This window comes from Leptodactylus fuscus, chromosome 9 (assembly GCF_031893055.1).
Source record: "Leptodactylus fuscus isolate aLepFus1 chromosome 9, aLepFus1.hap2, whole genome shotgun sequence".
NCBI lineage: Eukaryota > Metazoa > Chordata > Amphibia > Anura > Leptodactylidae > Leptodactylus > Leptodactylus fuscus.
This window is the reverse complement of record NC_134273.1, coordinates 514,298-531,793: the sequence shown is the minus strand read 5'-3', so window position 1 is coordinate 531,793 and position 17,496 is coordinate 514,298. Positions and strand designations below refer to the sequence as shown.

Below are 17,496 nucleotides of genomic sequence, written 5' to 3'. Positions count from 1 at the left end.
CCTTATAGAGACCCAGCAGAGAATCCTCCAGCAGGCCAGTAAGCATAGCTGTATACAGATTACAATACCTGAATTTAGGGTTAGTTGGTTGACCTTTGACACTTTTATATACTTCCACAGGTGGGAGTCTTACAGAATGGTCTGCCCATATCAGTGTGTGGCACAGGACCACTTGCAGTTATACCAGTATTTGTGCAGCTTCCACATGCACAGCTCAACCATATGGCAATAGCATGAGGTACTTTTTTTAGTGGTTAAATACCCAGTAGATTCAGTTCTTAGAAATCTAGACAAGGGAACAAATACTGCTAAAAACCAAACTTTATTAAAAGACTATTTACAAGAAGCACTTGGTGCCGAGCCTCGGGGTCAGGAGATCAGTGGACGAGCCAGCAGCATAACCACCTCTGACCGCAGCTGAGGGATGAGACTGATCTTCATCTGTTTGCTGCTTGCATATTTATTCTTCACTGTCTGGAGAGGGAAATTGTTGAACTTTACTCATTAAACTGATCATTACTGCAATTTATGGTCAACTGCCATGTTGGACAATCTCCAATGGGTGACAAACCATGAAGCCCACTCCTTTTGCTGCACTGTATATAGACACCACAGGAAGATGTACAAGTCTCTAGTGTGGCCTTAGACTTACAGATAGGTAACATCTAACATTGATGGCCTATCCTTAAAGGGGTCAGCCACTTTCTGACCAATATTAAGAAACAAATGTTGTTTGTACAATAAAGGATAGAATTTTCCCTATAGACTTTCTGTATCAATTCCTTGTGGGTTTCTCGATCTCTGCTTGTCGTCATTTTGTTACTTCTAGTCTGACCATGGTCATGTGATTTACGGTCCATGGTCATGTGATGACACCAGTGCACAGCTAATTACCAGGCAGCTGACTAACGAGCAGTACCTGTGTACTCATCACATGAGCAGTTTTATCCACTAGATGTAAACTGAATGAATGGCAGCGAGCAGAGATCTAGAAAACTCAGGAATTGATACAGAAAGTACATTGGAAAATTGTACAACTTATTATACAACCATAACATTTGTCTGAAAGTTGCCAAGCCCTTAAGGTAGGCCAATATTAGATCTGCAGGTGTCCAATGCCCCAGACCCAACACAGAAATGGCCTGACTTAAATACCAAGAGTTAGCAGTGTGACGTGTGGTAGGATCTGTAGTGGCAAGTGTAGGTACTGCCCCATAGATTTCAATGTGAATGATGGGTCCTGGGTGTCAGACACCTGCAGAGCTACCGTAGTATGATAACCTAAAGCTAGCCAATTGATGTGATAAGCCAGGGAGAGGGGGGGGGGGGAACGACCACACACACACACACACACACACACACACACACACACACACTATATTGACCACATGGGCAGCCATGCCAAGCCCAAGCGAGTTGCCAACTTCAGCAAGTTTGTGTGTGCATAAGTGGAAGCCACGAGTACTGGAAATACATTTTACCAGTAACTGACAAACATTCTCCATGATCCCCATCTTACCAGGTGCTTGGTGAGGCCCTTATTGACCTTCACTATATTCTTGGCCATATGCTGCATGATCGGAAGTAGAGACTCTTCTGAATAGGCTGTATAGTGCTGCAACGTTGGGGTCTGAGGGGACAAGTCATAGCTTAGTATAGAGCAATCAGAGGATTGGGGGGGGGGGGGGGGGGGGGAATCTCAATCACATCCTACCCATTCTCCAGCACTAAGGACCTTGAGTGACAGGCAGGCAGCCGCAGCAGCAATCTGTGATGGTGGGTAGTGCACCATCTCATAGTCCACCATAACCAGCTCCATTAGATATTTTGCTAAATTGTGCTGCTCAGCAGTGACCTGGAGAAGGCAAAAAACAGTGAGCCAAACAGGAACAACAACCCCCCCCAAATCAGTTATCAGGAATACAGCAAGACCCAGCTCCCACAGCCACCTCTAACCTCTCCAATCTTCGAGGCTCTCCTGAGAAAGTGCAGAGGCAGTGGTTTACCGATCGCAAATTTCAGTACACGGAGAATATTCATTTCCATCTCCCTGATTTGGGCCTTGGTGTAAGTATGATCTGTCACAAAAGTAAAGTCTCCAATTTCAGGAGGGTACATCTCTTCATACTTGGCAGCAAGAAACATGGCTGTCACCCCAACAAGCTGCAGCTGATTTTTGGGAACTGGATTCACCTGCAGAAGTAGATTCAAGATGTCAAATGCTTTGTAGATGCAGTCATTATGACATGGAAAACGTCTGAAGCAAAAAGTGTCACCTGCAAAAATCGGTCAATTATCCCAATTGTCATGAACATTGTCTCCTGTAGCAGCCGGAACTTCATTTGCACCTGGACCAGCCAGTCAACAAGGATTGCACGCATGTTACCAGTCACCTCCTGGCCTTGGAGATAGTTTGGCTTTACCGACTGAGAATCCTGTAGCAAAACAAGTAATGGATATTTACAAGAAGAGACCAAGCAGAGAACTACACACCACTCAAGGAACCCACAAACTGCAGCAGGAGTAGTCTATACAAGAGGGAGGCAATATGCTGGAGTCCTGGCTTTGAAACCTGTGAAGAACAACATCTGCAAGAAGTTTGTGTCTTCTCCCCATTTTTGTATAGGTTTCCTCTCACTCCAACAACATACTGACAGAGTTAAGACTATGAGCCCTATATGCTGACAGTGACTGACAATGTATGTAAAGTGCTGCAGAATAAGATCGATATGGTACGAGTGTAAATATCACCGTTACATATCTCCTTGTAGACATTGCCATTACACTTACAGAACAGTGATAAACCAGTGTGGCTCACTCATTCTTTGCTCAGGAAAGATGGGGTACATATCTATCCTCTAAAGCAGGGGTAAGCAACCTTTTTTGTTCAGAGTGGCGGTTTGAGTAAAAAAAAAAAAAAAAAAAGTTTTGCTGCAGAAAGACGCTCATCATTCAAGTGAATGGGTTTGAAAACTGACTGCTGGTTTTTGTCTCCTGTCCAGTTTCTCAAGCAGGAAACGGAAACCTGCAAAGTGGTCACCGGGCGCAGTGTGAACCCACCCTCAGATAAGCGTGGATTACATTCAGTCTCTTAATTCCTGGTGGTGCAGTAACAGCAAAACCCTGGCCAGGAATTACTGAATGTCACACTTACCCCAAAGTGACTGCTTCCTGGAAACTGGTTTTGGCTATAGTTGCACCTGGGTACACAGTGTTACCACTCAATAGACTGCCATAAGGATGAAGCCCCACGTTGCAAGAACACTATTTTTTATTGCAGATTTTGCTGCTTCCCCCCCCCCCCCTTCATCAAAGCCAAGAATGACTACAAAATGAATGGGAAATAGGAGATATATAGGAAGCTCTTATACGTCTATTTTCTGTTCAATCCACTCCTGGCTTTGGCTTAAAAAAAAAAAAAAAAAAAAATTCATTTCTGCACCGTGGGGCTTTAGCCTAAGGCCGGGGCTCCCATGTTGTGGAAACGCAGCTTTTTTGTTGCATATTTTGCTACGTTTTTATAAGCCTAAGCCAGGAGTGGATTGAGCAGACAGAAGATATACAAGAAGCTTCCTATATATTTCCCATTCCTTCTGTAGCCATTTTTAGCTTTGGTTGAAATAAACCGCAGCAAAAACGCTGCGTTTCTGCAACGTGGGGCCTCAGCCCTCCTGCACACAAATGGCACGGATGTGGTTTTCACTGAAATATACATTAAAAATGAATTGACAGGGCCACAAGTACAGACAGATATAGGGGGGTGTATAGGACCTGCTCTATAATTTTCTGCTCTTCAATTTGACCAAGATACACAGCCACAAATAGAATGGTTGTATATACGGCTCCTTAGAAATGTATATGTCTGTACTTCTATCCACAGTTGTGGATACAGAGTCTGGTCATGTGCATTACAGTTTAGTAACTCCATGCGCCTCATAGTAATAGCAGTTAACCCCATCATGTCCCTCACATTAAACCTCACCTCCAGGCTTCTGAGATACAAGTAGATGTCCTTCACATATTCACTGCACAGCATGGGGTTCCCTTCATCATCTGCATCTACATCCTTCACTTGGATAAGGACATCAGAAAAGGCTTGGCACAACTCATCTGGGAGACACCCAGATGTTTCCATTGGACTTGGGGAGCTGGGCGCCATCTGGAAGACAGGTATAATAAGAGTAGATTAATTTGGACACAGGTAAGCGCATCATTGGACTAAAATGCGCTTGCCATGACTGTCATGGCTTCCCCCTCCGGAGCAGGCTCAAATGAATGGGCCTAGTCCGGAAGGTGCTGTCACGAGGCGGATGCCGGGGTTGAGACAGCTGCAGAATCCGCCTGAAGAAAGGGTAGCAACATGCCGCTCACAGACAAAAGTAAGCTAGCGGTCTCCATAGACCTATTGTAAGAGGGCGGATCCACGGATTATGCCGTGGATTCAACGCCAAAATCCACCCCCTCTTGCCCCGTGTGTACATGCCCTAAGAGTATAATTGTGTCAAAAGAGAACTAACATGTTAATAAAATAGGAGGGTCTAATACAAATCGGCCGTTACATACAGCTAGAGGGAGGGGGGCCCGCCGCTACATACAGCTAGAGGGAGGGGGGCCCGCCGCTACATACAGCTAGAGGGAGGGGGGCCCGCCGCTACATACAGCTAGAGGGGGGGCCGGCCGTTACGCCACAAAATATAAATACAATTCCTATGAAGGTAAATGAGCACAGGCTCCAATAGATTAAAGGGATTCTACCATTAAAAATCTTTTTTCTGTGGCCAACACGTCGGAATAGCCTTTAGAAAGGCAATTCGTCTCTTACCTTTAGATGGGATCTCCACCACGCCGTTCCTTAGTAATACCGGTTTGTAAATTAGTTCTCTGGCAGCAATGGGGGCGGGCCCCAGCCCTGAAAATGCTATGAGGGCGTCCCCACCGCTGCCTGAGAACAGGATCCTGCGCCGCCTCTGTCTTCTGCTGGATCCTCCCCTTCTTTCTTCAGCAGCGTCCCTCTGTCGGCTCTTACACTGGTAGAGCTGACTGCTCATGCGCAGCCTAGTTCCGAGGCCGCAATTGCGAGCATGCGCAGTCGGCTCTACTAGTGTAAGAGCCGACAGAGGGACGCTGCTGAAGAAAGAAGGGGAGGATCCAGCAGAAGACAGAGGCGGCACAGGATCCTGTTCTCAGGCAGCGGTGGGGACGCCCTCATAGCATTTTCAGGGCTGGGGCCCACCCCCATTGCTGCCAGAGAACAATTTACATACCGGTATTACTAAGCAACGGCGCAGCAGAGATCCCATCTAAAGGTAGGAGACGAATAGCCTTTCTAAAGGCTATTCCGATGTGTTAGCCACAGAAAAAAGATTTTTAATGGTAGAATCCCTTTAAATCAGTGGATAAATACAGCCAAGGAATATAAAGTAATGGATGCACATAATGAGAAAAGACCTACCAAATACCAACACACCCCAACTATCTATATGTAATCTTTGATATGCATTAGACCCCCCCCATGCGTCTTTTGGAAGTTTTGATCCCCTGTATATATTTTGCATGTTGTGTTAGTTCTGTTTTGTGACAATTATACATTTTAGAAAATGATGGACTTTGCAAAATAGAAAAAAAAAAAAATAAAAAAAATTGTGTCGCCATATTGTGACAGCTGTAACTTCATATTCACATGTATGGCACGAGGTGCGGCATCTCTTTATGTGGGACAAGATGTTTTTATTGATACTATTTGGTTAGATCACGCGATTCCATTTTTTATAGGAGGGAAAAAAAAACCCGCTATTTAGATTTTGTTTTTGCCGCTATTCCGTTCACCATATGAGATAAATATTTAAATAGTTTGGGAACGTGGGGAGACCCAATGTGTCTACTTTTATATCTGATCTAAGTAAAGCTGGGTGAACTCAACTTTTTTTTCTCTTTTATATTTATGATCAAAACTCCCTCCGTGAAACCTTGGGGGGGGGGGGCGGGGGTCTGATCACTTATACAATACTACTATATTGCAGTGAATAGCAAAATGACAGCAGTGCCATCAGATGCCGCCTTTGGCAGAGTGTGATAAATCTAATGCAGGGACAAGCCTGGGAGCCTTCACATAGCAACCGATCACTGCCCTCTGGTGACATTCAGGAGCCTGGCGATCGGTGAAAGGAGGCACCCATGCAATTTAGAAGTCACAGTCCTGTTTGACCACAGCATCTTAAGTGTTTGCAGCCGCGATCGATGTAGGCTGTATTATACAGCTGGCATCCACCCTGTATGGAGAGAGCGCAGCTCCTGAAATCCCCATGCGACTCAGGACGTAGTATTATGCCCTGGGTCGCTAAGGGGTTAAAGTCCTCATGAAGGTGCAGTTGTATAAACCGCTAGAAAGCCTACAGTGACCTGAACCTGTACGGGCCCAGGGGCTGGAAGTCTCCCCACTGTCAGAAGGGTGTTCCTCACCGCCCGGCCTCAGCACCCCCAACAGATCTGTAACAGACTGGTACTGGAGGGGGGGGGGGAGACATATTACACACATACATACTGGACAGCCGATACACAGTCCAGGAGACTAATATATATATATATATATATATATATATATATATATATATATATATATATACACACACACACACACACACACACACAATATATACACACCGCATTACACATACATACTGGAGCGCCGGTCTTGGTCACACTCTCCAGGCCAGACACACTCCTCACCTCTGGGACTTCAGGGCAGACATTTTCCAGCAGTTTTGGCTCCGGCGCCTTCTCTGTGGCTTTGGCTTTCTTGGAGACTTTCAAGGTTGGTTTCAGATCCTGAGAAACAAAGGGGAAGTTTTGTCCAAGGCGCCCAGACGTGTCTGAGACTCGGCCGCAGCCTCACACACAAGGGGCAGCAGCAGCTCTTACCTTCTTCGGGGGCGCCCTTGTATCCGCCCGGTTCCCAATATCACCCAAGGCAGTCCGGGGTCGCAGGCCGGGCTTAGTCACCAGGGCCCGCTTGGCCCCCGCTCCTCCCTTCACATTGTTCTCAGCATTGGACAACATGTTCTGTAGACAGAGGAGCAAAAAAAAAAAAAAACGGAGTCACACACACAACGCAACTAAAACGGCGGGCACGCCCCGATCACGGCACATAGGACTACCGTTACCGGCAGTACTAACGCTCCTCACCCGTGTGATCCTCAGAGACATGGTGCTCGGGCTCTCGCTGCTGCTGTCTCCGCTCTCGCTCCTTCCGCCGCAGCTTCTAAAGCCTTGTTTTCCTAAGAGTAATTTAAATCCACCGGGCGTCGCTTCCTATTGGTCGCTTCAAAAGTTTTCTTTCTCCTAATTGGATGACAGCATTTCCTATCGAATGCGTTACCAAGGATAGGGTGGGGGCGGGGACATTGCGTCATGACAACGGAGCACGCGTCCTTAGCGCAAGGCGGTTGTTAGAGGGATGGGCGGGGAGAAGAGGAGGCGGGGTCATTCAAGCCTACGCCAGCAGTCAGCAAACCTTCCGCCCCCCAGCTATTGTAGAACTACAACTCCCAGCATGCAAACTTGTTCTGCTCTTCTCGCAACTCCCATAACAACGAATGGAGCATGTTGGGAGTTGTAGTTTCTTGCAGCTGGAGGGCGGAAGGTTGCTGACCCCTGCTTTACGTTATATCAGCTATACCCGATTACATTAGGTATACCTACATTTATTCCGTTTCTATTTTGGGTTCAGTTTACGGACGCACATGCGCAGTGACCGGAACTCGAAGTGAGCGCATATGTTTCCTGCGGAATAGATAAGGAGCACTCCCGGATGTGTCCGGAAGAAGACAAGAAGATGGCGGCTGCCGTAGTGCAGATGAGTTTGGGCTACAGGGGTCTGTTAGCGGTGAGGAGTCGGGCTGCTGGCCCAGTGGCTCTGGGACTTGTGTCCTCACAGCTCCGAACGTTTTCGGTGAAGAAGGAGCCGGAACTGGAGGAAAACCCGTTTTATGGGAAATATAAGGACAAAATCCAACAGCTGCGCCGGTGCGTTTCCTACTTAGTGACCTGAGAGACTCCCCCTGATGGTGATGTGTGGTATAGCAGGTGTGACCGCAGAGCTGCCCCCTGATGGTGATGTGTGGTATAGCAGGTGTGACCGCAGAGCTGCCCCCTGATGGTGATGTGTGGTATAGCAAGGTGTGACCTCAGAGCTGCCCCCTGATGGTGATGTGTGGTATAGCAGGTGTGACCTCAGAGCTGCCCCCTGATGGTGATGTGTGGTATAGCAAGGTGTGACCTCAGAGCTGCCCCCTGATGGTGATGTGTGGTATAGCAGGTGTGACCTCAGAGCTGCCCCCTGATGGTGATGTGTGGTATAGCAGGTGTGACCTCAGAGCTGCCCCCTGATGGTGATGTGTGGTATAGCAAGGTGTGACCTCAGAGCTGCCCCCTGATGGTGATGTGTGGTATAGCAGGTGTGACCTCAGAGCTGCCCCCTGATGGTGATGTGTGGTATAACAGGTGTGACCTGAGAGACTCCCCCTGATGGTGATGTGTGGTATAGCAGGTGTGACCTCAGAGCTGCCCCCTGATGGTGATGTGTGGTATAGCAGGTGTGACCTGAGAGCTGCACCCTGATGGTGATGTGTGGTATAGCAGGTGTGACCTCAGAGCTGCACCCTGATGGTGATGTGTGGTATAGCAGGTGTGACCTCAGAGCTGCACCCTGATGGTGATGTGTGGTATAGCAGGTGTGACCTCAGAGCTGCCCCCTGATGGTGATGTGTGGTATAGCAGGTGTGACCTCAGAGCTGCACCCTGATGGTGATGTGTGGTATAGCAGGTGTGACCTCAGTGCTGCCCCCTGATGGTGATGTGTGGTATAGCAGGTGTGACCTCAGAGCTGCCCCCTGATGGTGATGTGTGGTATAGCAGGTGTGACCTCAGAGCTGCCCCCTGATGGTGATGTGTGGTATAGCAGGTGTGACCTGAGAGACTCCCCCTGATGGTGATGTGTGGTATAGCAGGTGTGACCTGAGAGACTCCCCCTGATGGTGATATGTGGTATAGCAGGTGTGACCTCAGAGCTGCCCCCTGATGGTGATGTGTGGTATAGCAGGTGTGACCTCAGAGCTGCCCCCTGATGGTGATGTGTGGTATAGCAGGTGTGACCTGAGAGCTGTCCCCTGATGGTGATGTGTGGTATAACAGGTGTGACCTCAGAGCTGCCCCCTGATGGTGATGTGTGGTATAGCAGGTGTGACCTGAGAGCTGCCCCCTGATGGTGATGTGTGGTATAACAGGTGTGACCTGAGAGACTCCCCCTGATGGTGATGTGTGGTATAGCAGGTGTGACCTCAGAGCTGCCCCCTGATGGTGATGTGTGGTATAGCAGGTGTGACCTCAGAGCTGCCCCCTGATGGTGATGTATGGTATAGCAGGTGTGACCTCAGAGCTGCCCCCTGATGGTGATGTGTGGTATAGCAGGTGTGACCTCAGAGCTGCCCCCCGATGGTGATGTGTGGTATAGCAGGTGTGACCTGAGAGACTCCCCCCGATGGTGATGTGTGGTATAGCAGGTGTGACCTCAGAGCTGCCCCCTGATGGTGATGTGTGGTATAGCAGGTGTGACCGCAGAGCTGCCCCCTGATGGTGATGTGTGGTATAGCAGGTGTGACCTCAGAGCTGCCCCCTGATGGTGATGTGTGGTATAGCAGGTGTGACCTCAGAGCTGCCCCCTGATGGTGATGTGTGGTATAGCAGGTGTGACCTCAGAGCTTCCCCCTGATGGTGATGTGTGGCATAGCAGGTGTGACCTCAGAGCTGCCCCCCGATGGTGATGTGTGGTATAGCAGGTGTGACCTCAGAGCTGCCCCCCGATGGTGATGTGTGGTATAGCAGGTGTGACCTGAGAGACTCCCCCCGATGGTGATGTGTGGTATAGCAGGTGTGACCTCAGAGCTGCCCCCTGATGGTGATGTGTGGTATAGCAGGTGTGACCTGAGAGCTGCCCCCTGATGGTGATGTGTGGTATAACAGGTGTGACCTCAGTGCTGCCCCCTGATGGTGATGTGTGGTATAGCAGGTGTGACCTCAGAGCTGCCCCCTGATGGTGATGTGTGGTATAGCAGGTGTGACCTCAGAGCTGCCCCCTGATGGTGATGTGTGGTATAACAGGTGTGACCTCAGAGCTGCCCCCTGATGGTGATGTGTGGTATAGCAGGTGTGACCTGAGAGACTCCCCCTGATGGTGATGTGTGGTATAGCAGGTGTGACCTGAGAGACTCCCCCTGATGGTGATGTGTGGTATAGCAGGTGTGACCTGAGAGACCCACCCGATGGTGACGTGTGGTATAGCAGGTGTGACCTCAGAGCTGCCCCCTGATGGTGATGTGTGGTATAGCAGATGTGACCTGAGAACTGCCCCCTGATGGTGATGTGTGGTATAGCAGGTGTGACCTGAGAGACTCCCCCTGATGGTGATGTGTGGTATAGCAGGTGTGACCTGAGAGCTGCCCCCTGATGGTGATGTATGGTATAGCAGGTGTGACCTCAGTGCTGCCCCCTGATGGTGATGTGTGGTATAGCAGGTGTGACCTGAGAGCTGCCCCCTGATGGTGATGTGTGGTATAGCAGGTGTGACCTCAGAGCTGCCCCCTGATGGTGATGTGTGGTATAACAGGTGTGACCTCAGTGCTGCCCCCTGATGGTGATGTGTGGTATAGCAGGTGTGACCTCAGAGCTGCCCCCTGATGGTGATGTGTGGTATAGCAGGTGTGACCTCAGAGCTGCCCCTCGATGGTGATGTGTGGTATAGCAGGTGTGACCTGAGAGACTCCCCCTGATGGTGATGTGTGGTATAGCAGGTGTGACCTGAGAGACCCACCCGATGGTGACGTGTGGTATAGCAGGTGTGACCTCAGAGCTGCCCCCTGATGGTGATGTGTGGTATAGCAGATGTGACCTGAGAGCTGCCCCCTGATGGTGATGTGTGGTATAACAGGTGTGACCTCAGAGACTCCCCCCGATGGTGACGTGTGGTATAGCAGGTGTGACCTGAGACTCCCCCTGATGGTGATGTGTGGTATAGCAGGTGTGACCTCAGAGCTGCCCCCTGATGGTGATGTGTGGTATAGCAGGTGTGACCTCAGAGCTGCCCCCTGATGGTGATGTGTGGTATAGCAGGTGTGACCTGAGAGACTCCCCCCGATGGTGATGTGTGGTATAGCAGGTGTGACCTCAGAGCTGCCCCCTGATGGTGATGTGTGGTATAGCAGGTGTGACCTGAGAGCTGCCCCCTGATGGTGATGTGTGGTATAACAGGTGTGACCTCAGTGCTGCCCCCTGATGGTGATGTGTGGTATAGCAGGTGTGACCTCAGAGCTGCCCCCTGATGGTGATGTGTGGTATAGCAGGTGTGACCTGAGAGACTCCCCCTGATGGTGATGTGTGGTATAGCAGGTGTGACCTGAGAGACTCCCCCTGATGGTGATGTGTGGTATAGCAGGTGTGACCTGAGAGACCCACCCGATGGTGACGTGTGGTATAGCAGGTGTGACCTCAGAGCTGCCCCCTGATGGTGATGTGTGGTATAGCAGATGTGACCTGAGAACTGCCCCCTGATGGTGATGTGTGGTATAGCAGGTGTGACCTGAGAGACTCCCCCTGATGGTGATGTGTGGTATAGCAGGTGTGACCTGAGAGCTGCCCCCTGATGGTGATGTATGGTATAGCAGGTGTGACCTCAGTGCTGCCCCCTGATGGTGATGTGTGGTATAGCAGGTGTGACCTGAGAGCTGCCCCCTGATGGTGATGTGTGGTATAACAGGTGTGACCTCAGAGACTCCCCCTGATGGCGACCTGTGGTATAGCAGGTGTGACCTGAGAGACTCCCCCTGATGGTGATGTGTGGTATAACAGGTGTGACCTCAGTGCTGCCCCCTGATGGTGATGTGTGGTATAGCAGGTGTGACCTGAGAGACTCCCCCTGATGGTGATGTGTGGTATAGCAGGTGTGACCGCAGAGCTGCCCCCTGATGGTGATGTGTGGTATAGCAGGTGTGACCTCAGAGCTGCCCCCTGATGGTGATGTGTGGTATAGCAGGTGTGACCTGAGAGACTCCCCCTGATGGTGACGTGTGGTATAGCAGGTTGTGACTTCAGAGCTTCCCCCTGATGGCGACCTGTGGTATAGCAGGTGTGACCTGAGAGACTCCCCCTGATGGTGATGTGTGGTATAGCAGGTGTGACCTCAGAGCTGCCCCCTGATGGTGATGTGTGGTATAGCAGGTGTGACCGCAGAGCTGCCCCCTGATGGTGATGTGTGGTATAGCAGGTGTGACCTCAGAGCTGCCCCCTGATGGTGATGTGTGGTATAGCAGGTGTGACCTGAGAGCTGCCCCCTGATGGTGATGTGTGGTATAGCAGGTGTGACCTCAGAGCTGCCCCCTGATGGTGATGTGTGGTATAGCAGGTGTGACCGCAGAGCTGCCCCCTGATGGTTATGTGTGGTATAGCAGGTGTGACCTGAGAGCTGCCCCCTGATGGTGATGTGTGGTATAGCAGGTGTGACCTCAGTGCTGCCCCCTGATGGTGATGTGTGGTATAGCAGGTGTGACCTCAGAGCTGCCCCCTGATGGTGATGTGTGGTATAGCAGGTGTGACCTGAGAGACTCCCCCTGATGGTGATGTGTGGTATAGCAGGTGTGACCTGAGAGACCCACCCGATGGTGACGTGTAGTATAGCAGGTGTGACCTGAGAGACTCCCCCTGATGGTGATGTGTGGTATAGCAGGTGTGACCTGAGAGACCCACCCGATGGTGACGTGTAGTATAGCAGGTGTGACCTCAGTGCTGCCCCCTGATGGTGATGTGTGGTATAGCAGGTGTGACCTGAGAGACCCACCCGATGGTGACATGTAGTATAGCAGGTGTGACCTCAGAGCTGCCCCCTGATGGTGATGTGTGGTATAGCAGGTGTGACCTGAGAGACCCACCCGATGGTGACGTGTGGTATAGCAGGTGTGACCTCAGAGCTGCCCCCTGATGGTGATGTGTGGTATAGCAGGTGTGACCTGAGAGCTGCCCCCTGATGGTGATGTGTGGTATAGCAGGTGTGACCTCAGAGCTGCCCCCTGATGGTGACGTGTGGTATAGCAGGTGTGACCTCAGAGCTGCCCCCTGATGGTGATGTGTGGTATAGCAGGTGTGACCTGAGAGACTCCCCCTGATGGTGATGTGTGGTATAGCAGGTGTGACCTCAGAGCTGCCCCCTGATGGTGATGTGTGGTATAGCAGGTGTGACCTCAGAGCTGCCCCCTGATGGTGATGTGTGGTATAGCAGGTGTGACCTGAGAGCTGCCCCCTGATGGTGATGTGTGGTATAGCAGGTGTGACCTCAGAGCTGCCCCCTGATGGTGATGTGTGGTATAGCAGGTGTGACCGCAGAGCTGCCCCCTGATGGTGATGTGTGGTATAGCAGGTGTGACCTCAGAGCTGCCCCCTGATGGTGATGTGTGGTATAGCAGGTGTGACCTGAGAGCTGCCCCCTGATGGTGATGTGTGGTATAGCAGGTGTGACCTCAGAGCTGCCCCCTGATGGTGATGTGTGGTATAGCAGGTGTGACCGCAGAGCTGCCCCCTGATGGTTATGTGTGGTATAGCAGGTGTGACCTGAGAGCTGCCCCCTGATGGTGATGTGTGGTATAACAGGTGTGACCTCAGAGCTGCCCCCTGATGGTGATGTGTGGTATAGCAGGTGTGACCTCAGAGCTGCCCCCTGATGGTGATGTGTGGTATAGCAGGTGTGACCTCAGTGCTGCCCCCTGATGGTGATGTGTGGTATAGCAGGTGTGACCTCAGAGCTGCCCCCTGATGGTGATGTGTGGTATAGCAGGTGTGACCTGAGAGACTCCCCCTGATGGTGATGTGTGGTATAGCAGGTGTGACCTGAGAGACCCACCCGATGGTGACGTGTAGTATAGCAGGTGTGACCTGAGAGACTCCCCCTGATGGTGATGTGTGGTATAGCAGGTGTGACCTGAGAGACCCACCCGATGGTGACGTGTAGTATAGCAGGTGTGACCTCAGTGCTGCCCCCTGATGGTGATGTGTGGTATAGCAGGTGTGACCTGAGAGACCCACCCGATGGTGACGTGTAGTATAGCAGGTGTGACCTCAGAGCTGCCCCCTGATGGTGATGTGTGGTATAGCAGGTGTGACCTCAGAGCTGCCCCCTGATGGTGATGTGTGGTATAGCAGGTGTGACCTGAGAGACCCACCCGATGGTGACGTGTGGTATAGCAGGTGTGACCTCAGAGCTGCCCCCTGATGGTGATGTGTGGTATAGCAGGTGTGACCTGAGAGCTGCCCCCTGATGGTGATGTGTGGTATAGCAGGTGTGACCTCAGAGACTCCCCCTGATGGCGACCTGTGGTATAGCAGGTGTGACCTGAGAGACTCCCCCTGATGGTGACGTGTGGTATAGCAGGTGTGACCTGAGAGACTCCCCCTGATGGTGACGTGTGGTATAGCAGGTTGTGACTTCAGAGCTTCCCCCTGATGGCGACCTGTGGTATAGCAGATGTGACCTGAGAGACTCCCCCTGATGGTGATGTGTGGTATAGCAGGTGTGACCTCAGAGCTGCCCCCTGATGGTGATGTGTGGTATAGCAGGTGTGACCTGAGAGACTCCCCCTGATGGTGATGTGTGGTATAGCAGGTGTGACCTCAGAGCTGCCCCCTGATGGTGATGTGTGGTATTATATATCTTGAGCTTCCATGTCCTGAGGTTTACAGTTTACATTTTTTCCCTTCAGGACGGACCCTGTAATGTTTGATGCTCGTATGACAAAGAAGAAGGAAGTGCAAAAAGAGCCTGTTGGTTCCTCTAGGCAGTCCGAATATGTGCAGTCAGTGGAGCAGAAGGTAAGGGGAGCAGATGATGCAGCCCTAAACCCAGAACAAGAGGGTGAAGGGGCTGAAAATTGGGGCCCTTCCCACAGCCTGGACTCCGCTCACTGCGCTCTTTTTCTTGCAGGTGAAGACTGGTTCATTGAAACAAGGTTTCACAAAGAAAAAGGTAAGGGCAGGGCCTGGATGTTCTGTATAAGACCCTCCAAGAGGGGGCGCGGTCCCTACAGAAAGTATTTACCCCCTTACACTTACAAGATTAAATGTCGTTTTACACAAGTCATGGAGGAAGTAAATGGTTTTGGGGGACTATGTGCATGACGGGCTGTGGTTTTCTCTTTAGACGCTGAACTCTCTTCTGAATATTGAGCTGGTAAAGGACAAGAATGCAGAAGACATTGCCCAGGTGTGTACAGGTATACGCCATGCGCTCTGTCACTTTGTGGGGAGGACTCGGGGCTGAATACCACATATAAGCTTGTAACTTGTCTTATTGATATTCTTCTAGATATGGACGCAGTTCTTTTCTACACAGGACACTGTGTTCGCTGTTATCCCAGTGAGTCGCTGGAAATGTATAATGTGCACGGCGCAGCTATAGGTGGCATGTCTGAGTATAAAGTGTGGAGCTATGTATACTGAACCCCTGAGCATATATTATGGGGCTACCAAGTATAAACTGTGCATAGGCGATTTGGCTGGAGAGGCTGACTTTGTCTTCATCTTGTCTGCAGGGGGATGTCTTTGATGTGATCTGGAGCCGTTCTCAGCGCTGCCCCTCTGTGAGTAGTGTCTGTCTTGTGCAGGTGCAGCAGTGAGATGTTCTTCAGGATCCTTCTCTCATTCTTACACTTTCTTCTTTTAGTTTCTGTATGCACTGCCTAGAGCAGAGGGTTACGAGTTCTTTGTTGGTCAATGGTCAGGGGCAGAACTTCACTTTACTGCACTGATAAATATCCAGGTGAGGTGACTGTGTGCTGGATACCAGGTGCAGGTGTCTGGATGAAATGCTGCTCGGTGTTAGGGTTGGAGAGGATGCCTTGGGGCAGCAGTGTGTGAGGGTGTAACTGGTGGCCTGTGTTTAATACCCTTCCCTGTATATAGATGGTGTTTTGTTTTGTTTTTTCTTTCAGACAGCAGGCGATTCAGCGCCAAGTCAGCTGATCCTCTATCACTACAGCGAGCTTCGAGCTGACAAAGGAATTGTGCTAATGACAGCAGAGTGTGACTCAAAGTTCCTGGTAAAGCTCCCCTGTAGCATGTGCCTATGGTGCTTGGTTAACATGATAGGGGGGCAGACTAGGACTACAGCTGCAGGACCAGAGGGGGGGAATTCTTGTATAGTATTGGTGGTATGTGTAATACGTATGGTTTATAGTTACAGGTATATGGGGGGGGGGGGGGTCTCCTAGACAGAGCTCCAGGCTGATAGCTCAGAGAAAGCTCTTGGTTTTCCTTCTGCATTATACATTATGGAGCGCGGCTGTTCGTTTTGTCTCTGTGAATTATTCCATTGAACAGACGGACACTCTGTGACGCTTCTCCTGTTCTGCAGCTTTGCAATTGGGGATGCAATCCTTTTAAACCATATCTAAAAAAAAATGTTGGAGAGGAATCTACAGCTGCACCAATGAATGGCCTACACTCCATGATGTATACAGCAGCCATTGTGTACATCACTAGGAAGCGACCAGAGACTGTTGTATTAGACCCGGGCTCGAAGCGCCTCAGTTTTCCTCTATGGTTTGTCTTTGCAGAGTGTCCAGGAAGCGCAGTGTTTGGCCAATCAAGTTCAGCTTTTCTACGCTGGGGATCAGTTTCACTTGGTAGAGACATTTAACCACAATCCCAGCAACTTCAAGTACATGGAGGTGGTTTCTGGCCTGAAGCACGATCAGATGGGGATGAGCAGAGTGGAGTCGTAGCCAAGTGCACGGCTAATGATGGGGATGCTGCTGTTTCTATGTCTTTGTTTGAAAGCTTCATGTACATTTGTGACTTGTATATAACTGTAGATGCAGAGAGAAGCGCAGGCACTGAAATGCTGTGAAGTCGGAGAAAAAAAGTTACCAACTATGGTTTCAAAATAAAACACATCAAATTCTTAATATTTTATAACTAGATACATCATTTGGGCATCTTTATTGTCATAGAAATCAATCATTCTCTTTATCTTAAGTTTAGAAAATTTTCCTGTTTCTACTTGACTTTGTCTGTTGCAGTTAGTGGTTTGTCCCAATAATCCCCAAGCCAAGTAGGTGCGCTGCTGAGTGCGAGTGGGTGCGCTGCTGCTGAGTGCGAGTGGGTGCGCTGCTGCTGAGTGCGAGTGGGTGCGCTGCTGCTGAGTGCGAGTGGGTGCGCTGCTGCTGAGTGCGAGTGGGTGCGCTGCTGCTGAGTGCGAGTGGGTGCGCTGCTGCTGAGTGCGAGTGGGTGCGCTGCTGCTGAGTGCGAGTGGGTGCGCTGCTGCTGAGTGCGAGTGGGTGCGCTGCTGCTGAGTGCGAGTGGGTGCGCTGCTGCTGTGTGCGAGTGGGTGCGCTGCTGAGCACTGTTGTATCATGTCCCCCTATACTGCTGTAATGTCCCCCATGCTGCTCCTACTGCAGAAAG

The 17,496-nt window shown here is 50.5% G+C and overlaps 2 protein-coding genes across 2 annotated transcripts; one reads left to right on the top strand and one right to left on the bottom strand.

The window, feature by feature from the left end:
- Positions 1-351: 351 nt before the first annotated feature.
- On the bottom strand, positions 352-7,639 carry LOC142218697 (G2/mitotic-specific cyclin-B1-like). The gene is made up of 9 exons (XM_075287582.1): positions 7,183-7,639; positions 6,919-7,059; positions 6,727-6,825; positions 3,983-4,159; positions 2,277-2,435; positions 1,957-2,193; positions 1,715-1,855; positions 1,520-1,630; positions 352-474 (listed from the first exon to the last, which is right to left on the bottom strand). The coding sequence occupies exons 1-9, from the start codon at positions 7,201-7,203 to the stop codon at positions 370-372; spliced, it is 1,191 nt and encodes a 396-aa protein (XP_075143683.1). The 5' UTR covers positions 7,204-7,639; the 3' UTR covers positions 352-369.
- Positions 7,640-7,665: 26 nt separating this feature from the next.
- On the top strand, positions 7,666-17,010 carry ATPAF1 (ATP synthase mitochondrial F1 complex assembly factor 1). Its single transcript, XM_075287583.1, has 9 exons — positions 7,666-8,022; positions 14,796-14,904; positions 15,017-15,058; positions 15,233-15,295; positions 15,398-15,448; positions 15,624-15,671; positions 15,755-15,850; positions 16,023-16,130; positions 16,647-17,010. Exons 1-9 carry the CDS (start codon positions 7,808-7,810, stop codon positions 16,812-16,814), a joined length of 900 nt encoding a protein of 299 aa, XP_075143684.1. The 5' UTR covers positions 7,666-7,807; the 3' UTR covers positions 16,815-17,010.
- The last annotated feature ends 486 nt before the right edge of the window (positions 17,011-17,496 follow it).